Here is a 22,880-nt window from a genome sequence, read left to right as displayed (position 1 = left end):
AGCCTGCGACGGGCTCTGCCATGGAGAGTCGTGATTAAGAGCATGGAGTTTCTCAGATATGGATTGGTAGCTTTTGCTACTCAGAGGGAATGATAATAATAATGGTAATATCTGTCTCATTAGGTTCTGTGAACCCGAATGAGCCATGTGTATAGAGCCCTTAGACCCATGTCTCAGACAGAGAAAGCACCCATTGAACAGCAACTCACACCATTATTATTTTCTTGGCAGGAGAGCAATCTGGCTTGTGTTCCTGCTGCTTCTGGCAATGCAATGCCTTCTTTTCTTGTCTCCACTGACTGACAAATAATGGCAGTGCCCATTGGACTAAGACTTTTATGGGAATATTTCCTTTAGTCTATGTAATATATAAGGATGGAGATCATTCCCATTTTACCAATGAAAAAAATAAAGACTCTGAGATGGTGTCCATGGTTATACAGCCAGAAAATGCTGGAACCAAGATTGAACCTTACATCTGTCTGACTCAAGTCAGTTCTTCCCTTCTCTTGCCACCGTGCAGATCCCACTATACCAACCCTACCACCCTCCAAGGCACATTCAGTGGTTACCTGGGGTCACGTTGAATGACTCTGGTTTCTCCTCTGCTTTCCTTGCTCTTCACTACTCAAGTATGCTGCTAAACTTATCATGCCTCTACTTTGGTTTTAAACTGGTCCACCCTTCCAGGTCGTGAGCAACCTTAGGACGAGGTCATCTCTGCACACCGAAACAAGCCTAGTACCCAGGACATAGAGTGGCCCAGTGAGTGTTTGCCGAATTGAACTGAATTGAGTTGGGCTGAACTGAACGCACATAGCACTTATCAATGTCACTACACCCCTTGACAATTCTAACCCCTGTTGCTCATCAGCAATTCTCAGCATCTGTTTTCTTTGGATACATGTTCTTTTCTGTTTCAGAAGGGTATATTTGTGTAGCAATTCCTCCTCCCACTTCACCCTTTAATCTCAACCACAAGCCTTCCCTTGGCCATAAAACAAAAAGCTTTACCTCTGCCATTTTGCTTACACTCATTCAGTATTTGCTGAGTCCAGATATGCCACCAGAGATCATTTGTCTTGATTCTTCCCCAATATACACAGCCCCTTACCCAGGAGTTAGTTACTGGGTACCTTCTACATGCCAGGTCCCACTGGACACTGGGGGGATAGGGGACGAGTCAGACATGTCACCTGCCCTTGGGAAAGACTGGACACTAAAGCAGTCATTCCAAGTGAGATTAGCATGACTAAACATTGGTTTAGGGGTGTCTACTCTTGTTGTGGGGGTGCTATTGGCAAGTCACATCTCATATGAAAAGTGAAGGATGAGTGGTCCTTAGGGAGGCAAAGATGGGGACAAAGACTGGATCAGGCAAAGGGAAGCCTCAACCTAGGAGAAAGCCATGGCACTGGAGCACTGCAAAGGAGGTTGGTGCTGCTGGAGCAGAAAAGGCAAATGAACAGAGAGGGTGTCGAGGCCAGAAGTGCCTCCTGCCCTTCACCATGAAAAAGTGACCACTTCTCTCCATGGATCATTTTTCCTACATTTTGGAGCCCTCGAGAAATTCCAGAATCACTAGTGGCTCTACTGCCCTAGTTCTCCTTTTCAAAAACAAGAGGCCAAGGTTTGGGGGATTTCATCTGATGGTGTAGATTTCTTTTAATTTAATCTTTAGAGGCACCTGCACCCCCATGTTTATAGCAGCAGTGTCCACAATAGCCAAACTGTGGAAGGAGCCATGATGTCCAACGACAGATGAATGGATAAAGAAGATGTGATCTAAATACACAATGGAATACTACTCAGCCATCGGAAAGGATGAATACCTACCATTTACATCAACATGGATGGAACTGGAGGGTATTATGCTGAGCGACATAAGTCAATCAGAGAAAGACAATTATCATATGGTTTCGCTCATATGTGAAATATAAGAAACAGCGCAGAGGATCATAGGGGAGGGAAAATGGAATGGAAAGAAATCAGAGAGGGAGACAAAACTATAAGAGACTCTTAACTCTAGGAAACAAACTGACGGTTGCTGGAGGGGAGGTGGGTGCGGGGATGGGGTAACTAGTTGACAAGCATTAAGGAGGGCACATGATGTGATGAGCACTGGCTATTATATGCAACTGATGAATCACTGAACTCTACACCTGAAACTAATGATATACTATATGTTGGCTGATTGAATTTGAATTAAATATTAAAAATTTACATAAAATTTTAAATTAAAAAAATTTTTAATGAAAAAAACAATAATCTTTGGATTTCAAAGGTGGCCTAGAAAAAGATACATAAGATCCAACAAGTAAATAAGACAATCAGCATAAAGGAAAATAAAAACAGGCAAATAAAGCTGGGGGCAAGATGTGTCTCTAACGATACATGCCAGAATGTGAGCCAGATATTTGAATTGGAGCCTCCTAACAGCCAAAGCAAAGAAGGAAAACAGAGCAGTGACAGCAGTCCTAATGCCGTCGGTGTTATTTTTCTGATACAGGAGAACCTCCATCTCTGGAAACTGGAAGGCCAACACAGGCTCTGCCATGCTGGAGCAGGTGGCCATGACGGAGAGGTAAGAGACAGAAGAGGTGTAATAGGGCGTGGAGCAGCCCCAGTAGGAGGTAGGGGACGGATACAACAAGAGGCCTGTAAACAGTGCCGCCTCACCCCCGTGCCAGGGCCTCACCACCCACAGAGCACTTTCCTAGACACGGCAACCGTTTATTGCCCAACCCCCTGCAGGTTAGATGTTATTATAATCCCACTTTACAGATGGCAGAAGCAAGTTCGGAGAGGGAAAGTGACTTGTCCAGGGTCATGGAGCTGATCAATGACAAAGCTGACAGTAGATCACTGATGTCTTAACTCCAAGTCGAGGGGTCTTTCCAGCCCTGCCCAGCTACTGCAGAGAGAACAGGGAGTCCTCACCTGCTCTGACAGGTACACAAAAGTATCCTTATTAGGACACCAGGGCTCCTGGAATGTCCGTTCCTCTCTCGTGCTTATTTTTTCAGCTCAGTGTCAGGACAGAGAGGTTATTTCCACTGAGTCATGAATGTGGTATGTGCACTTTGGCTGAAGGTCCCTCAGGTCTTCTGCCTTTAAGCACTGAAGCTAGCTCTCTTCACCTGAAGAAGGGCCAGTCACCTGCTCCCGGGGCCAGCAGCGCACACACATTCTTTCCTGCAGGCCCCGTGACCTCTACGTGCAGGCATGCAGTGAGAGTGGATAGAGTATGGGCTTTGGGGTCAGAAAGATCTGCTAGTGAACATTCACTGCGTGCCTACCACATGTGCCAAGCACCAAAGGGGCCAAGATGAAAACATCCAGCCCTTCCCTTCACAGACTCTGTGTCTGTTGCAAGCATCAGAACAGAAATCTCATTGGTCAGGGACAAAAGGGGTGTTGGTTGGCTTGTGGCAATGAAAATGCCAGAAGTGCAGCTCTAGGTAGGAGTTCAGGGCTCATCCCCACACACCTCAGTTCACTTTCTCTTGCGTTGGCTTCATTCGGACCAACGCGCTCATCTGGTGGCGCCCAGTGGCTCCAGGTTTCCATCCTGACGGTGTCAAGGCCCTCAGGACAAAACTACTCTTTCCCAGCCATCTCAACCAAAGACAGCAAGTGAGCCTTCTTTGCGGATTGGCCTGCCTTGGGTCACATGACCATCCCTGAGCCAATCACTATGGCCCAGAAGCGGCACTGGCCTGGGTCACGTCTCCACCCCTGGAGACTGCGGTGGGAGCAGCCACTGTGGCAGCAATGACTGAGGGGGATGGGGAGGGTTCTGATGCCACGGAACGTCAAGAAGGATAGGAGGGAAAAACCAATGTTGCGCAGACTAAAACTACAGAGGTCCACTCCGAATAACCCAGTCAACGTAGGAGACGAAGAGTGGTATGTTGGGGTGGCAGTGAGCTGTGGGTGCTTGCAGAGAGAGCACAGAGAAGGGGCACCCAATGCAGACTAGGGAGGGGTGAGGTCAGGGAAGACTTCCAGAAGGAGGTGGTGCCAAAGTCCCCTTGTAAAGAATGAGTAGGAGTTGGGAGGCATTCCTACATTTCCTTGTTGGTCATCTGCTGAGCACGAGCTGGGAACCAGGTGTTGAGTGAGGCCTTGGGGAAATGGTGGCAAACAAGACGGACATGGTCCCTGCTTTCCTGGAACTGATGGCTCAGGGGCTCTAAGAAGCCGGATGTGAGCAAAAGCTAGTGGTCCTGTCCCTTCCAGGCTGGGTTACTTGGGGCAAGTTAACTAACCTTTGTGAACTGCTCCAGCTGTTAATTGAAGGTGATCAGCCAGAGCGCTGATCAGGAGAGGGAGGTTCAGTACCTCACCCAGTAGTGGCCCTGGCAAGGAGGGGCTGCCTTCCCTTCCCATCAGCCCCAGGGGCAGCTGCGGCCCTCACTCTGGGAGCCCACCTATGCCAGCTAGTCTCAGGGCGGTGTGCTCATGACCTTGCCCACCCGAATCATCTGGTCGGAGGCAGTCATTTCCTTCCCCCACTGAGCATCCACAGGACATCTTGGTCCTTTTCTCCATGGCCTTTCCAGAATGTGAGCCCAGCCTTCTTCGATGCCCCGTGAGCTGCTCACAAATGGCCCCAGCAGGCCACCATATCCCTAGCTCTGCACAGTTCCAGGCCACGTTGGCCATTCCTGCAAGAGCCTACCTTAGGCACGGGTCCACTTAGGCCTGGAATCTCACTTTCCCTTCTGTAGAGTCACAGGCAATACTCCCAAAGCCTGGGACAGAGCTCCCCAATCCCACCTCCAGAGGGGGAAATCTCTGGGGGCCCATAAACAGGCCTTGGCTCCTCTTTCTACCTGGCTTACCTGTTTGCCAGGTACCCTAATTCCTCCTTGGCAAAACCAGCAATGTGGCTTGGTCAGTGCTAGTCCCAACCAGCTGGAGGGGAGCATGGACCCATGGTCTCCAGTCTCTCCCACACTGCCCCACCCATGAAGCCCCTTCCTTGGCCCTAGGAACAGTGGGGGGGGGGGGGGCTATGCCCTATGGGATGCAGCCAATAGGTATTCCAGAAGTTCATCATTGGAAAACAGCCTCCAGAAACCAGTTTTCTCTGAGTCTTGGTCCAGACTTCCATCTTTCATTGAGAAGAAACCTGATTTATGTGTCTCAGGGCACAGGTCTCCCTAAACTGAAGGTGCCCCCCCCAGTCAGCCACTACTGCCAACTACAGGGACCCTGGTCAGAGAGCCCCGGGGACTCTTAGAGCTCTGAGGACCAAAGGTTGTCCTCCACTGTGGCTGCCTATGAGGATCCCATGAGAAGCTTTAAAAACAGAGCATCTAACGTACAGCAGGGCCCCCAGGTCTGAATGTTTAGAGGCTCCACTCTCCTGGTGACTCTGACACACAACTAGAATCATCCTAGGCCTTCCCATTTTTCAAACAAGGAAACTGAGGCTTTAAGAAGAAGAGGCCTACCCGAAATTATTGAGTAAATGAACAGCAAGACTCCAGGTCACTGGTCTCCCATGCCGAGGGAGAACCGGCTGCAGTGTGTCCCAACTGAGAGGAAGCGTGGCTTGCTTGCCCTGTAGAATCAGACAGAATCTAGGTGTGGAAGCCAGCACAGTGGCTGATTAAGCTCTCCGAGCCTCAGTCTCCTCATCAGAAAGATGTGTTCAACCTTCCTGACAGAGTTGTGGTGGGGGTTAGAGAATGAAGGGTCAGCCCCCACAGACAGGCTGGTACCTACCAGGAGCTAAAAAGGCGTGAGTTTTCATCCTTCCTTTTCCTTCTGTGATCTCACACACTCCTTGCTACAGCTGAATGAAAAAACTGAGTGAGGAGCCAGGAGATCTGTGTAATCCTGGCTCTGTTACTGTCTTGCTGTGTGACCTGGCCAAGCCACTCTCCCTCTCTGGGCCTCAGTGGGCCTTGGCAATTAAGACGAGAGAGTTGGTTCTAAGAGAACTTCAGCCATGCTCTCTCCTCATTCCAGGCCTTATGGCTCAGAGACACAAATAGATCTCAGAGCAGGCGTGCCCCGTGTGACCCTGGAGAGTGAGGAGAGAAGCAAGACCATTGATACAAAGTCCCCTGTAACTCCCGAATCCAGCCACCACAGGGGAAGCCAAGTGCAGGCCCGGGAAGACTTCTCCAGATACAACCATCCCCTTGTTGCAGGGTCAAAGTCCAGCGTTGAGATCTTTCCCCTGCAAAGCAAACTGACCTTGCAGCCATCAAGTATCTGGAAAGGGAACAAAAGCTCTGGGTCCAGCAGGCCAGGCCCTGGGCGGGAGAGCAGCCTGCCAGGCTCCCTTGCCCGCCCGCCCCAGGCTCAGGGCAGAATGCACCCTTTGTCCCCCACAGGCTCTCATCTAACATGGTCGCTGGGGCTCGGAGGGCGGCCTGGGAGGGATTTCTGAGCCCTTCAAGCAGCTTTCCCAAGGGAAAAGGACCGCAGGAGTGGCCGGGTGTCCAGGATGGCTCCGGATGCAGGCAGGACACACTCCCCACTGCTGCAGAGCCAGCTGGGTCCTGGGGGCTTGGGGGCGGGGGGAGGGAGGCACAGGGCCTCAGAGACCTCTCCCACCTCTCATTCCTCCCCCCCCCCCATCCTTCCTCTCTCTCTCTTGCTTCCTGGCTCCCCTTCTAGTCCCTTTCCTTTCTCTGTCTCTCTCTCTGTCCATCTGTGTCTCTGCCTTTGTACGCCCGTTCTGTCTCTCCCACTGCTTCTCCGTCTCCTTCTGTGTGTCCTTCTCACTGCATCTCTGTCTCTTGTTATTTCTGACCACCTCTCTCCGTCTCTGAATGCATGCACGTGTCACCGTACCTGTGGCCTATTTGTCCGCGTGTCTCTCCGTGTCTCTCTGTCTCTGCCTCTCTCTCTCCCTCTGCTCCCCCTTCCTGCTCCCTCCCCCAATGCTGACTGTCTGTCTGTCCGTCCCTGCAGGTACAGGCTATGGGTGGACAGCTGCTCAGAAATGTTTGGCGGCCTGGACATCTGCGCTGTCAAGGCCGTCCACAGCAAGGACGGCAGAGATTACATCATTGAGGTGAGGACAGGCGTGCCAGGGGGACAGAATCCTCGTGTGGTCTCCAGTGTGGTCGGCTCTGTCCTAGCCTGTGGCCTGGGCACATGTGGCTCCCAGAGGCTTCTCACCCACCGGCCTCACACACCCCATCCCGACCCTTGGCAGCATCTCAAGCCTCTGTGCTCCAGACATGAAGTTTGGCGACCCCTGGGCCTAAGGGGAGGGGGGGCACATCAGGCCACGAGTCAGCAAGACTGTGTGCCATTGGGCCTCTGAAATGTTCTGTGTCCAAACGTGTAAACAGGGCATGCTTCCCTAGTCACCACGCAGAGATTCCGTCCTCTGTCCATTCAACACACTTGTCCTTAGAGGCTCTCCAGGGCTAGGCATGGGTGTGGCTCTGGGGACAGAGCTGTGACCCAGCCAGACATGGGGTGTGCAGGCTGGTGAAGAAGGAGGTTGATAAACAAGTCATGGAGGACACTGAACACAGGCAACACAGCGCTGCAGGGGTGTGAATGGAAGGAAAGATGGAAATAGAATTGTAAGAGAGAATCCACAACCCTCCTACAGCCCGTGCCTCTCCCAGGCCCACAGGCCCCTGCCGTCCTCCAGGCCAGTCACCTACCCATAGACCTCCAATCCCACACTCTCCTTCCCCTGCTCACTTCCTGTCCGTGCTTCCCCCCATCCACGGTCCCCCTGTCTCCTCCAGGACTCCCTCTGTCCTCTCCAGTCCTTCAGTCCCCCTCTCCCCCCACAGCTCCCCTCTGTGCTTCTCCCAATCCCACTTTCCCCCTCTCTCCTCCAGAACTGCCCCCCCACCATCCCTCCTCATCCCACAGTCCTCCTCTGCACCCCAACTGCTCTCCCCTGCCCTGTCCCCCCCACCACACACACACACACACACACACACAGCTCTGGCTCTCCACAGCTATTCCCTGAAAATGCCCCCTGGCCTCAGAGTTCTCCCTTCTCTCCCCAACTGCACATCTCCGAGTTCACACCCCCCACAGCCCCTTGCAGGGCTCCCCTTCCGTGGCCTTCTCAAACCACAGCAGATGGGCGGTGCTGACACAAGGCCAAGACACGTGAGGGAGAGCCCTGCGGCCACCCCCTCCCCGGCTTGTGGGCAGCTAATGGCAAGCACATGGCTGGCTGACCACAGGAGCCAGCTCGTCCTCCAGGCCCGCGTGCCTGCGCCGCTCCCCAGGAGCCACAGCGCGGCAAGGCCAGGTGACTCCACGGGTGGGAGCCCTGCTCTACCTGCCAGCCATACCTGGAGGGCATCGGCCCCCTGCCCGAGGAGTAGCCACCCTTGGATGGACACCGTCCCTCCATCCTCCCGGGAGAGGCCAGAAAACTCTGAGGATGAGTTGCCTCTGTATTTGCAGGTTCTGTCCTGCTCTGGAAAACAGCTTTCCTCTCAAGTCTGGGAGGCACTTTCCCTCTGACTGCCACCATAGCTGAAACCGCCCCCCACCCCAACTAACCTGTTCTCAGAGGTGGTATTGGAGGGGCTAGGAGCAGTACTGGCCTGCACACTAGCTTCTGAGCCAGGCTGCCTCCTGGAGGCACAAGTGCCCCGCCCTCCTGAGCATGCCCTGGGAGCTTTGGACCAGGGATGGACCAAGGGCCCTCCTGCCCGAAGCTTTGCATCTCTTGAGACCCCTCTCAGCCCTACTGCGTCTGCATCTCCACACAGAGACCCCCAGACACGAGCTCAGCTGTGGCACACACGCAGTCATCCGTCCTTCACTAACGAGCTCCTGTGCTGGGTGCCAGGCACCAAGCCAGGTGAGGGGGATATAGCAGCGACCATGGCGGCAGGGACCCTTCGTCCTGGGGCTTCCATCCAGAGAGGTGACTGCAATCATGGGGGAAAGGCTCCTTGACTCCCCTTCCCCGCCTTCCAGTGAGTTTTAGCCCCTTCTCCCTTGCATTCTCTCTGCCCCAAGAGCTCCTGCCTATTTGAGTTTTCTCAACATTTTTTCTGAGGAAACAAAAGCCTGTACTCGTGGGCCCAGGCTCGCTGCCTCCAGACATTCAGAGGGTCAGGGATGAAAGACCTCTTACATTTTTTTTTTAAGCAAAATTAGTGGGTTTGGACTTTAAAAAACAAGAAAACAACTTCTCAGAATGTTCCAGAAAAAAAAAAGATGACTTTTCAGATTGTTTATTCTCTCAGAAACATTGCAGAGTTGTTTCACTTGCTTTGGGGTTTACAGTGGGGTCAAGGGAGATGGGGAACTTGCTACCAGGAAGATAAAAGGTATTTTTCCCCAATCAGGAAAAAAAGGCAGAAGAGATCCAAAAATACTGTTTTCTTCAGCCACCTCTGTGGTGAGAACATAAAATTTATGACATGTTTTGTGAAGATCCTCACAGTAGAATACTCAGGGGAAAGACCCTTGAACTTGTCCTCTGTGGCCTGTCCAGGGAATGATATTGCTCACTGGAAAAATGTTTCCTTGGGGAGACCAGAGCATCCACTTCCTTTGGCTTTGTCCACCACGGGGATTCCAAAATGCTCTGACCTCAGGTTCCTTGTGGTGGCTATTTTCCACTGCAGGGAGTGTAGGAAACAGAAACCAGAAGAAAAAACGATGGGTAGGGTCAGGAGGAGGAAGGATAGACCTGTGTCCATCCAGACAGACTCCACAGTTATAAGTCAGTTCAGCCCACATAGACCAAGAGGCTGTCCGTGTGCCGGGCACTGAGATCTGGGACACCAAGGACTCCAGCCCAACCCACAAGGAGCTCAATTCGAGGACAGTTCTCAGGACCATGCTAGAATCAACATTCACATAACCTTGAGCTTACTTTTCAGCCTCCCAACAACAGTGGGTGCTTTAAACACACAGACCCCTAAAGGCCCCACCTGGAAGGGTCTTCACAGCTGCCCAAACCCCTCAATTTACAGTTGAGGAAAACATAGGCCCACAGAGGAAACGTTACCTGCCCGAGATCACACAGCAAGTCTGCAGCAAAACTAGGCTTGGATTCCAGGTTCCCGTTCCGAGTTTTCACCACAAAGAGCTATTTCAGTCCTCGGTGAGAAATGGAAGGACTGTGGCTTGCTAGTAACGTGTCCTCAAACTTACTACTTGTTTGACGCTCAGTTTCCTCATCATTATGATGAAGATGACAGCATTCCCTGCCTCCGAGAGAGCTGTTCTGAGATCTGTAGGAGATCATCCACGCCCAGTGCTTGGAACAGTGCCTGGCACATAGTAAGTGCTTAATAAAACATGGCACCTGCACTAGTATCTTTATCATCATGAGCAGGACTTACTGCAAGGACCTTTCATTTCTCCATCGTAGGAGCTATTGAGGGCATATCTGTTGATCAGGACCCAGGGCCCATCTCTGACCTCAGGGACTCACACAGTCTGGTTGGAGAGACACAGGTAACAGGAGATGTCAGGACTGTGGGTAAGCTCTCCAATGGGACAGCCGACGTGAGGACAGCGAGAGTGTAGAAGAGCAGCTGGGTAGAAGTTGCTCCGTCAGAGAGGACAGGCTTAGCCGCATGTTCCGGGAAGGATGAGAGGGAGTTAAGTGAAGAATGAGCAGAGAGAACGGGCATAGATAAGGGCCTGGTCGGAAGAGAGAACCTGGTGAGTCGGGAGCTTGGGAAAAGGGGAAACAAGGCCGTGAGTTTGATGGCCGTGGGGTGGATGAACAGGCCCGATTCCTACAGTGGAGGAGGGGAGAGAGTGCCTGCCTAGGCCTCACTCCCCTTCCAGACCTTCCACAGCTGCCCGCGCCTGAGGAAATCACCTGCGTGGTTGGCCTGTGTGACTTTGGCCAAGTCCTTTCCCATCTCTAGGCCTCAGTTTCCCTATCTGCAAAAAGAGTGGGATGAAGAGATGTGATCTCTCAGGACCCCTTCCAATAGAAGCACTTTGCCTCCTCTGAGAAGCTGGCCATTCCTTGTGGAATGTGTTTCTCTCCAAGCACATGTTTTGCCAGAGCGCCTGAGAATAGGCCTTTCCTCATCCCTCTTCTGTCTGAACCCGGGGTCAGCTCCGGCCCATGTCATTTTTTGGTCTTAATTGAGCCCCCACCTTCACTGCTTCCGCTTCCGGCTTTGTGGAAAGCCTTGACCTTGGGCCAAAGTTCAGGAGGTGGCCCCAAGCCTGGGCAGGAGCCAAGGTGGGAAAGGAGGGGGCGGAGACTGGCTCCCCAAAGAAAAGAGCAGTAAAGGTCAGCAAAGGCTCCCTGGCCCGTGGTCACATTTCTGTAGCCCAGCAAATGTAGGCTGAATTGAACTGAATCCAGAGAGTTGTTTTAGACTGAACTGCAGGGATCTGGGTGTCTCCTTGGGAATCATTCCCAGCTGGAGGCACGGGACTGGGTGTTTGCTGGGAGAACATCGCCATCTAGTGGTCACTTCTGTCCTGAGCCCTGAGCCGGCCCTCCTGGGACGCGCTGCTGGGCTGCCTGGCTACCCTGGCTACCCCGGCATGGGGTTGCCTCAGGCCTCCTTTCTCTCCCACAGGTGATGGACAGCTCAATGCCCTTGATTGGAGAGCACGTGGAAGAGGACAGACAGCTGATGGCCGACCTCGTTGTCTCCAAAATGAGCCAACTCCTGATACCAGGGGGCACAGTGCCCTCACCTCTGAGGCCTTGGGTAAGGTTCTCAGGAGCACAGGAGACTTTGTACCCGTGAGAAATGCTGGGATGTCTGGGACTGGGGAGCCCCTGGATCCAAAGGAGATAGTCCTAGAATGGAACCAGCCTGGGGAGAAAGGACTGGGGTGTGGATGGAGGCTGGGCAGGCAAGCTTGCACCCCTGCTCCAGAAGGGGGAGTTTGGGAGGCTCTGAGACCTTCCTCCTTCCACCATCATGAGGGACAACAACCTTGTCTCAACGGCACCTGCAGGCAGAGATGTTAATGTGAAAACTCAGTTGTCCCTCCTGTGCCCTCCATCCTGGACCCGAGCAGGGAGCAGCGGGTGCGTGTGGGTGTGTGTGTATGGTTGTGAGCACACACGCATGGACGTGTGTACACACATGCCCTTTGTGTGTTCCCAGGGTACCAGTCAATAGAGACTATTGTGTCTTCTGTTTCTCCATCCCCCAACCTCAACAAGCTCCCACATAGCTCCTCCCTTCCGCGGTCCTCTCCACAGATTACCAGATCATTCTCCAAAGAATTTGCTAGCTCTCAGCTTTCTGGAAAAGCAAGTCTCAAAACCTGCTCCCCCCCCCACCCCCCACAAGAACAGATCTATGATAATAGCTGTTGGAATGATGGTTATACTTGAGGGGGTTGCTGGCCGGGAAGGGGCGTGGGGCAGCCTTCTCCACTGGAATGTTCTGTCCTGATCCGGGTGTGGCTACACAGATGTATACACATGTAAAAAGTCACGATGGTGTACTCTTAAGAACTGTGTGCCTTGTGTAAGTTTTATCTCAGCAATAATAAAATCTTTATAAGTCCTGCCCTCCCACCCAGGAAGCAGAGGGCTGTAGCAATCACCACAGGATTCTTTCCCGCTCTAGGCTCCACAGACAAAACCAGCGAAATCCCCCGGGCCAGCCCAGCTGGGGCCTCAGCTTGGACAGCCCCAGCCACGCCCGCCCACACAAGGTAAGAGCCACGAGAGGTCACCAAGGGAAATTATACAGGGAGGATGTTGACATGCCCTGAGGGGTCCATGTGTGGTCTCCAGAAGGCCCTCTGGAAAAATCCATCTTGATACTGTTTGCACAGAATACATGCGCTCACTATGTGTGCGGAATGAATGAAACGCTGATGTCTGTCACCCCCTGTAAATCAGGCGGGAAGGATGGGGAGACAGGTGAATTTGCTGAGTACCTCAGATGTGCCAGGCACCGGAAGAGGGACTTTCTCATCTATCCCCCCCTTTTTTTCTTGTCTCCCTAGCACTCCCCAGTGAAAACATCAGTATTTCCTTTTTCCAGAGGTGATGTGGGGCTTTACTCAAGGAAACACAACGAGAAAATGCCGGTTTCTAAGTCTAGCCTTTCAGATCTTTGCCAAAGTGTCTGTTTCTTAGCCAGTAGTGGTGTCTGATGATAGATGTATCAGCCAGCCAGCCAGAGTGAGAGAGAAGGAAACACGGAACGTGTTATTTGACTTTGTCAATGGAAATGCTCCCTCAAAAAATATTCCAGCATTACCGTGTAAAGGCCGCCACTTAGTAGAGAATGGATAAACTAGTGATGACAGGATGTACCCTAGGCAATAACTTTCTCATGGAATGTCGCCGCCCGGGGCGTGTTCTCCTGCGCAGCCTGGCAGGGGGACACCGGTGCCTCGCCGCCTTGCTCGCAGCCAGAGCCTCACTCGAAACCAGAACCTTCCAGGCGTGCTCACTGCCCTAGCGCCCTCTTGGGGCTTCCTCGCAGCTCTGCGTCAAGAGGCCCTGCCGGGCAGTTTCACAACAATCTTTATAAGAATCTGCTTAGAACCTCTCAGAAAGGAAAAGCATTACTCTCAACGTTGTGGCCTTTCCAGTTGCTTTGATTAAAGCGACATATTCATTGTTTCTTGGGAAAAATCGGCCCTGGTCATTAAACAGCTTCCTCTTCCACAGGTCTCAGATAAAGTGCCCTGACCATCTTTCTCGTGTCTGCGTCTCTGTATTTAAGTATTTAAGAAAAGGGAAATTGCGTAACTTCTATAACCGTGTGCATGGACGTCGGGATTCTTCTTGAGGCAGATAGACGTGCTTTTGAATCCTCCTCCATGTCTCAGTAGTCTTAAGTCTTAGGCAAGTCACGTCGTTTTTCCGAGCCTCAGTCTCCCCAGTGATAGAACCGCAGCCCTGGGTAGTTATGGGGAGCTTCCGTGGGCAGCACGGGTGAGGCCACTAGCAAGGCGCCCGGCGCAGGGGTGACGCCCAGGACGTGTTAGCTCTTACTACTAATAGTTTACTAGGAATAACGATCTATATAACTTTCACTGTTAAAAACTTACTATCAATAACATGTGTCTTATTAACAATTAAAATATCCATGTTGTTCTTAATGCTCATTACCGTTAACCATCTTTAGAAGTAAAGCAGCCCCAGTGCCCTCCTGCCTAGTGGTAATTCTATCATTATAAATGTTCAAAAATGATTTATTCATTCCCCTGCCAGGCTCCTGGCTGTGCCTCTGCCCTGCTCTCTCCTTTCCCGCTCTGCCCCAGGACTTACTTTTTAAAACACATTTGAACAGAGCACTTTTAAAACAGAGAGCTACTGTATTCTGGTTTCCTCTCCAGCCCAGAGTACAGACATGCTTGATAAAGAGATATTATTTTAAGGGACATGGGGCTAAACACACTTTTAGTGAGTTGAAAAACAATCAATTTAAAACCAATTAAGGTAATTAAAGCAAGTGCTCATTGAATTAACATTCAGATTAAAAATAACAAGGCTAATTGAAAAACAATGCTTTCATTGAGTTCCCAAAATAACAGGATCACATTATTAACTTGTTTGAACTTACCGTAAAAAAGTGAAGTTTTCTTTTAACGAACCTCATAATTTTTTAGCACCAATCCTGTGCTTGGGCAAATACTTTCTATATATAAGTTAATGGGTTTTTGTATTTGCTGAAATTAAAAATACTAAATTGTTTGCTTTGCCAAGACACTGAAGGAAATGAGTATCTTCTGAGGAAGCCCAGGTGTCTAAGAGGGATTTGACAAATAGTTAATAAATAAATGAATGAATGAGGATCCAGATTTTTCCAAGATATTATTGGCCCCAGGGTAGGGGTGGGGATGGGAAGACTTGAGATAAAAGGAGAAAACAGAGATATTCTTTGACCGGAAGTGGGTTTAAAACATACAAGAGTAAGCCAGCATTTAGAAATCAGGAGCTTTTGCACAAATACCTTGATTTCTGGTTCTCTGGATAGAGCAGAAGGTGTGGAAGCCAGGGGCCTGGCTTCCTCCTCGCAAGTGTCCCCTGACCGTTTAGTCCCACCGGCTCCCTGGGATGGCGGGACTCTGCTGTTTGCCTCACGCCCTGCTCCCCCCTATTGTCACCTTCACAGCGATGTAGTGGTGCTCCTTATTTCCTTTAGCTTGCATCTCCTTAGAAAAAGAGTTCTTCAAACTATGTTTTATCTCAAGGGAAATTTTTTTTTAATTTTTTAAAGTAGCAGTCTGCTTGGCTGCCATGATGTTTTGGACACTTGCCTGCTTCATTAATTTAGGTGTTCGGGTTTGAGATCACTGGGCGCTCTGAGCCACTGGGACAGACGGTGACGAAGGCAGTGCACAGCAAATCAAGGCCATGTGCAATCATTTGCTAAATCTTTGCGGTCATTCAGTCCAGCGTAGAAAGTGCTGCACGGGCTCCCAAGAAGGTCCACACTGGAAGGATATCGAGTGGCTGCTCTGAGGGCCTCATTTTACAGACGAGGGCCCAGAAACCCAGAGGAAAATGACTTGCTCATGGCCACATAGCAAGTTAACGCAAGACTGGAGTTAAGACCTGGGGCTCCTGGTGCCAGGATGGTGTCACCGCCACCAGACATGCAGGTCGCGCCCTCTGCAAAGGTGCCAGCTAGGATGATGTGGGAGGGCAAAGGTCATCTGAAGCTTCAGCACAGCTCCTCTTGCACCTGGCTCAAAGCCGCCACCCGGGCAGCCCAGCATAGCATAGTTTTGGAGGTTTGTTTTTTGTTTGCCTTTTTAAGGAAGAAAAACGAAACAGAGCTTTTGAGTCAAAGAGATGTAGGTTTGAATGTTGGCTCTTCCTCTTATTAGAACTGACAGCTTCAGCAAGTCACAGTGTATCTGGGACTCAGCCTCTTTGGAAAAATGGGGACATTTGTGGGGATCATGCCTAACCCACAGCACTACTGCCAGGCTGCCCAGCCCTAGGCTGGGGTGTAGTGTGCTCAGTAAGACCCAGGGAGGGCAGATGAGCAGAAGCCGAGTTATGAAAGGGCCCTGGAGATGGGCCCCAGCCCCGTTCAACTCCCAGTCTCTTCACCCACCTGAAGTGATCTCAACACAGCCAGGCGAGGACAGCCGTGGTGCAGCCCACTCTCCCGCGAGCAGGGCCCCGTCTGTTTGGGCAAAATGCAATTCACAGCCAGCAGCCCCGACACTCAGGCTTTGAGGGTGAGGAGAGAGCACCTTGCTTCCTTGGGGCCTTGGAGTTGTACTCAAAGTCATTTCTGGGTGGCTAAAATGTCCCCAAGCTTATGACGCCCCTTTGCTTGTTGGTGAAGGCCCACATGCTCTGTGCAGTGAGAGGGAGAAGCCAAGACCCCTGAGCTTCCTGCGGCTACCCTTCTAGTTGGGAGACCTTGGGGAGGCTCGGTGTGCACATCTCCATGACGAGAAGGATGGCATCTTCCCTACCAGCCCCTCTCTAGAGCAAATGACATACATGCCTTTGAAAGTTCTTAGAAAAGTTTAAGAAGCTTTTGAAAAGTAAGGGATAATCCATTGTTTCAAAAGTAATACATCTTCAGTGTGGATAACCCCACCGCTTTTGTAATCATTGAGCCGTGGCTCATTACTCAAAGTGTGGAGAGCAGAAGGATCACCTGGGAACTTGTTAGAGACACAAATCCCCAGAGCCCGCTGGTAGCAGTCTGCATGGACGGCCATAACAAAATACCGTAGACGGAGTGGCTTCGACAAAAGACATCCTCTCTCCATTCTGGAGGCTGGAAGTCCAAGGTCAAGGTCCCAAAAGGACTGAAAGTTTTCCCCATGTCTTGTGGACAGCACCTTCTCACTGTGTCTTCACGTGGCCTTTCCCCTGTGTGGCCCCTGGTGCCTCTCTCTTGCTGTCTCTCACTCTCTCTCTCTCTTAAGGACTCCAGTCCTGTTGGATTAGGGCCCCACCCTTATGACATCATTTAACAATAATTAGTTCCTTTAGGGCCCTGTCTCCAAATACAGTCACCTGGAGGGTAAGGACTTCAAAATATGAATGGTGGGGGGACACAGTTCAGTCCACAACTCTCTTTCCCGTACCTACTGTATCAGAATCTTTATTTTGACAAGATGCCCCAGTGATTCGTGTGCACATTAAAATTAGAGACACACTGGTTCAAGGGGACAACTTTCCAGTTTATGTCTTACATAGCTATATATGTATGTGCTAACAAGGAATAAACCTGTACGTGCTATTTTGTAAGCTGCCTTTTTGTTCAGCAGTATATACTTAACATATTATCAACAATATTCTGTCATTTACTGTGACTCGGCCACATCATATATGATGGCCACAGCATATTCCATTATACGGATGTATCTTAACGTTCCCGATCAGTTCCACAACTGGGCATTTATATTGTTTTCAGCTTTTCACTGTTATAAAAAACACCACAATGAACATCCTTGAAGCAGTATTGGTGCACAAGCATGTTTATCTTCAGAAAAACTTGGACGTGATCATTTCTTTCCCGTGTAGGGGGCCCTCGCCAAACTCCGGCTCAGCAGCCCGCGCGCTCTGGAAGCCCCTCCCAGCAGAGGCTCTCCCCGCAAGGCCAGCAGCCGCTGAGCCCCCCATCAGGATCTCCGCAGCAGCAGAGATCCCCAGGATCTCCGCAGCTGTCCCGGGCGTCCAGTGGCAGCTCTCCAAACCAGGCCTCCAAGCCAGGTGCCCCCCTCGCCTCCCAGTCCCGGCCCCCCGTTCAAGGCCGAAGTGCTTCCCAACAGGGGGAAGAGTCCAAGAAGCCAGCACCGCCCCACCCTCATCTCAAGTAAGTGCTCTGGAATTGGGCAGGGTCGAGGGTGGGGTTGGGCTGTGGGCAGAGCTGGGCTGACTCAGGGCCTCACCCAGATTTTAAATGGATAGGAGGCCTAGAGGAGGGAACTTGGATGGCCAGCGGCAGGCCCAGGAGGTCAGAGTATAGCAGAGCTCCCACCACCGTCCTCCAGATACACACGCGCCAGTTATTTCTTGCTGCATAGCAAACCTCCCCAGAACAGTAGCTTAAGAAAACAGCCATTTTCTTTGTTCATAATTTTTTGGTTCAGCAATTTATTCTGAATCTGACTCAACTGGGAGATGCCTTTGCGGGTCTCTCCTATAGAGTTGCCAGATAAAATACAGGATGCCCAGTTAGATTTGCATTTCAAACAAGTGATGAATAATTCTGAGTATAAGTATATCCTCAGGGGCGCCTGGGTGGCACAGCGGTTAAGCGTCTGCCTTCAGCTCAGGGCGTGATCCCGGCGTTCTGGGATCGAGCCCCACATCAGGCTCCTCCGCTGTGAGCCTGCTTCTTCCTCTCCCACTCCCCCTGCTTGTGTTCCCTTTCTCGCTGGCTGTCTCTCTCTCTCTGTCGAATAAATAAATAAAATCTTTAAAAAAAAAAGTATATCCTCAAATATTGCATGGGCTATACTTATACTAAAAAAAAGTATTTGTTTTTCATCTGAAATTCAGATTTAACTGGGTATACTGTATTTTTATTTACTGAATCTAGCAACCCTACTCTCCTGGGATCATTCATAGGGCTGCAAGCATCTGGCATCTTCACTGGGGCTGGATGGTCCAAGAGGGCCTTACACATACACCGGCTGTCAGCTGGGCCTCTCTCTCTATGGGCCACGACATCCAGCAGGCTGGGGCCCACCTCCTTACCTGATAGAATTCCATCCCCAAAGAGCACAAGTAGAAGCTTCAAACCCTCTTGAGGCCCAGCTTTGAAGGCACACAAGGTCATTTCATCCCACCACATGCTTTTGGTCAAAACAACTCACATGGCCAAAGAGACCCTTGGTTGGAGGACCTGCAAAGCCACATTGCAAACGGCCAGACCCCAGGCACGGGAGGAACTGTGGCTGTCATGCCATGTTTGTGAATGAGCCATCACCACACACATACTCGTCCCCTTTCCTCTCAAGCCCATCTCTCGGTTTGAGGTCAGAGAGGTCCCAGATGTGTTCTCTTGGGAAAGCCCCTCCCTTCCTTCAATGCCGAGCACTAATGTCGATAAGCATAGCCTCACTCCCAGCATCCCTTGTCCACTTAGCAGTGCCAAGCACTTCACCCAGTTGGGGTTTTTCTTCAATTCTCACAAGCTTAGGAGTTAGTAACTATTATTATCCATATTTTACAATGAGATGAGTAACTTGCCGAAGTTCCCACTGTCAGTGAGTGGAAAAGCTAGGATTGAGCACGGGGCGTCCGGTCCCCGGATCAGGCTAACCATAATGTGTTTGAATGGGTCACCATTCACGTGGCTCAGAGATCTAAAAGATACCAACGACATCAAAGGTACACAATGAAAAACCTTCCTCTCACCTCATTGCCGTCCAGGGTCTTCCTGCCCCTGCTCCGGAGAGGAGACCGCTCTGGTTAGTTCCTTGTGCGGGCCTCCAGTGTTTCCTCGCGCAAACATAAAAATATATGTCCGTTCCTTCCCCCCGCTTTTTACAAATGGTAGTCCTTACTACCCACCCCATTCTCCTTGCTTTTTACATTTAACAATAAATCTTAAAGCTCTTCCATCAGTTCACTGAAACTTTCTCCTTTTCACAGCTGTATCATATTCCACTTGTATAGTTGTACAATAATCTAACTCATCTGCCACAAACAGAGATTCGGTTTTCTCTTGCAAAGACGGCTGCGGAGAACAGCCTTGCACACGCACTGTTCCTCACATGCACAGGACCAGCCGTAGAGAAGATGCCAGCAAGGGTGCTGCGGGGTCCAAGGAGAAAGGCACTTTGAATTTGACAGGTATTCGCGAGAGGTCCTCTGGGCAATATGGCGCCGTGTTGACAGCACGGGCTCGAGAGTCAGACCACCTGGTTTCACATCCCAGCTCTCCCACTTGAAAGCTGCATGACCTCAGAAACAGGACTCAACCTCTCTGTGCTCCCACTTCCTCACATGTGAAATGGGGACAGTAGTACTTACCCCACAGGTTTATTATGAGGATTAAAATGAGTTTATGCACAGTTGGTGCTTAGAAGGCTGGTAGCAATTTATAGGGGCATCTGAGACAGCCTCTCCCCATGTGAAGAGGTGCAGCCCAGCTCATCCCAGGACAGGCGAGCGCTTTGGTATTTTGGATAGTAAGTACTGACCCTATAGTAATCCAGCTAGAAACACGTAAATCTCCTGACCGAGTGCTTTAAAGTATTAAATGGTTCAAGTCAGCAGGTATTTATCAACTACCCAATCTGCACCCAGTCCTGGATAAGGCCCGTGCGGAATAAGCAAGGGGTCCAAGATGGTCCCTGTCTGGGAGAGGATTTGGGTTATGGGGAGGACAGGACTGTGTGGGGCTTTCTTACACTTTGTGGCCTTTTTACAGCATCTCTTCCTGTGTCTGTCACTCCACTAGAGTGTGAGCCTCCTGTGAGCAAGGCCCCAGTTATGCTCATCTCCACGGCCCCGTCACCTAGCACTAGGCCGGCACCAAGGCTCAAACAGTGGGCACCCTGAGAATCCCGAGGCAGGCTGGAATCAGTAGGAGAGGCTTCAGGGAAGAGGTGGGAACGGAAGCCCAGAGTGGGAGAGAAGAGGCCTGAGGGTGAGCTAGACCGGCCCTCCCTCCTACCGATGAGGTGAAGGAGGCCCTGAGCCGTAGGCCCCTTGCCGAGGCCAGACGGGGCACACGGCAGAGCGGGCTCCAGAACAGGGGCCTCCTGATTCCCAGACTAGTGCCGGGAAGTGTAAGAGGGGCATCACAAGCTGCTGCTGATCGAGCACTTCCCAGTTGGCCGCACGGGTCTGTGCACTGAGGTGGGGGGACTGGTCAAGCTGACGGCTAGTAACGCCCACCCTCTGAGCAGCCTGGCTTTGTGGGAAGAATGTCAGCCTCCAGCACTCCCATTCCTTGGCGTGAGCCCCGATTTCTGCACCTAAAAATGGCAGATACCGATAACTGCCGTGCAGGTTCAAGATTGTGTGTGATGCCATGAAAAAATGTTCAAAATCATTAGCCATCAAGGAAATTCAAATCAAAACCACACTGAGATACCACCTTACGCCAGTTAGAATGGCAAAAATAGACAAGGCAAGAAACAACAATTGTTGGAGAGGATGTGGAGAAAGGGGATCCCTCCTACATTGTTGGTGGGAATGCAAGTTGGTACAGCCACTCTGGAAAACCGTGTGGAGGTCCCTTAAAAAGTTAAAAATTGAGCTACCCTATGATCCAGCCATTGCACTACTGGGTGTTTACCCCAAAGATACAGACGTAGTGAAGAGAAGGGCCATATGCACCCCAATGTTCATAGCAGCAATGTCCACAATAGCTAAATCGTGGAAGGAGCCGAGATGCCCTGCAACAGATGACTGGATTAAGAAGTTGTGGTCCATATATACAATGGAATATTACTCAGCTATCAGAAAGAACGAGTTCTCAACATTTGCTACAACATGGACAGCACTGGAGGAGATAATGCTTAGTGAAATAAGTCAAGCAGAGAAAGACAACTATCATATGATTTCTCTCATCTATGGAACATAAGAACTAGAATGATCAGTAGGGGAAGAAAGGGATAAAGAAAGGGGGGGTAATCAGAAGGGGGAATGAAACATGAGAGACTATGGACTATGAGAAACAAACTGAGGGCTACAGATGGGAGGGGGGTGGGGGAATGGGATAGACCAGTGATGGGTAGTAAGGAGGGCACATATTGCATGGTTCACTGGGTGTTATACACAACTAATGAATCATCGAGCCTTACATCGAAAACCGGGGATGTACTGTATGGTGACTAACATAATATAATAAAAAATCATTATTTAAAAAAAAAAAAAAAGATTGTGTGTGATGCATTTAGCATCATGTAAGTGTTGGGGCGCCTGGTTTCCGGTCACCACATCCTCGTGATGACTATCCAGGCAAGCCCCTGTGACTCATGTCCCTGACCCTGCCACCCCCAACCCCCTTTCCTTTCTGTTTCAGCAAATCCCAATCCCTGACCAACAGCCTCAGCACATCCGATGCCTCCCAGCGCGGGACCCCAAGTGAGGACGAGGCCAAGGCCGAAACCATCCGCAACCTGAGGAAGTCCTTTGCCAGCCTGTTCTCTGACTAAGCTGGCCCGGGCTGGGAGAGGGAGGGCTCGGTTCCACTCTCCCTTCTCCTGCCTCATCTTCCTTCTCAGCCTTGGTTCCCAATGGGAACAGAATGGAGGGCCTGAGAATATATTCTCTAAATGCCTTTGACCCAGGAACTGAGTATCTATACATGTCCCCTCCCCCTTTACCATGACATTCCAGCACCATCCAACTCAGTGGTGGGCCTTTGAGAGCCTCCAGGTTCCTCAAACCAGGCCCTAAGGCATCACATCACCCTTCCCACCCAGATGCTTGCTCCCCTGCCTCAGATAACCAAGTGAAATGTCTGTGTGTTGCTAGTTTTCACATTTCTTGTTAGTGTTTTGCTTGCCTTCAGGTGAAGACCCCCTCTAGGCCTTGCCTCCCCTCCATCGGGTGTGCAGGCGCTGGGACCTCAGCAACATTGGAGGCAATAATCTCTTGACAGTGTTTTGCAAACAGAAGGAGAAAAGCCCAGCCAGAGGAACCTACTGCCTACCCATGCTAGCTCCATCCAGGCTCGAGATCACCCCTCAGACCAGACAGGCGAAGTCCCATCCCAGGTGGCCACCGGTAGGATCTTGAGAACTGTGGAAAGAAATCAGATCCTGTGTGACAAGTGGGGCCTTCCAGAACACAACAGAAATGGAGGAGAAGTCTTGAAGTGCTGCTCACGTCCAGGTTGGACAGCCAAGAGCAGACCACTGGTTCTTTGACGAATCATCACTAGTTCCCAGAGGAGGAGGATGCCCTCAACTTCCCCAGGAAGGAGTCAGGTTCGGGCTCCTCTCCCCCTTCTGTGTCACACCACCAGGAACTCTGAATTCCCGCCAGGAATGCTGTCCCTCCTCCAGGATAG

General features: G+C 51.0%; 1 protein-coding gene across 2 annotated transcripts in view; it reads left to right on the top strand.

Annotated features, from left to right (window-relative positions):
- Positions 1-22,259, top strand: part of SYN3 (synapsin III) — a 411,395-nt gene extending 389,136 nt beyond the window's left edge. For both annotated transcript variants that reach the window (XM_008705633.1, XM_008705634.1), the window contains 6 exons: positions 2,510-2,584; positions 6,937-7,039; positions 11,523-11,657; positions 12,534-12,621; positions 17,426-17,717; positions 21,888-22,259. In XM_008705633.1, the coding sequence (XP_008703855.1) occupies positions 2,510-2,584; positions 6,937-7,039; positions 11,523-11,657; positions 12,534-12,621; positions 17,426-17,717; positions 21,888-22,020 (826 nt within the window). In that variant the 3' untranslated portion in view covers positions 22,021-22,259. The remainder of the gene's footprint in view (positions 1-2,509; positions 2,585-6,936; positions 7,040-11,522; positions 11,658-12,533; positions 12,622-17,425; positions 17,718-21,887) is intronic.
- The last annotated feature ends 621 nt before the right edge of the window (positions 22,260-22,880 follow it).

The sequence above is a fragment of the Ursus maritimus genome, unplaced genomic scaffold, assembly GCF_017311325.1.
Source record: "Ursus maritimus isolate PB19 unplaced genomic scaffold, ASM1731132v1 scaffold_21, whole genome shotgun sequence".
NCBI lineage: Eukaryota > Metazoa > Chordata > Mammalia > Carnivora > Ursidae > Ursus > Ursus maritimus.
The sequence above is the reverse complement of the archived record's forward strand: the minus strand, read 5'-3'. Positions and strand labels throughout refer to the sequence as shown.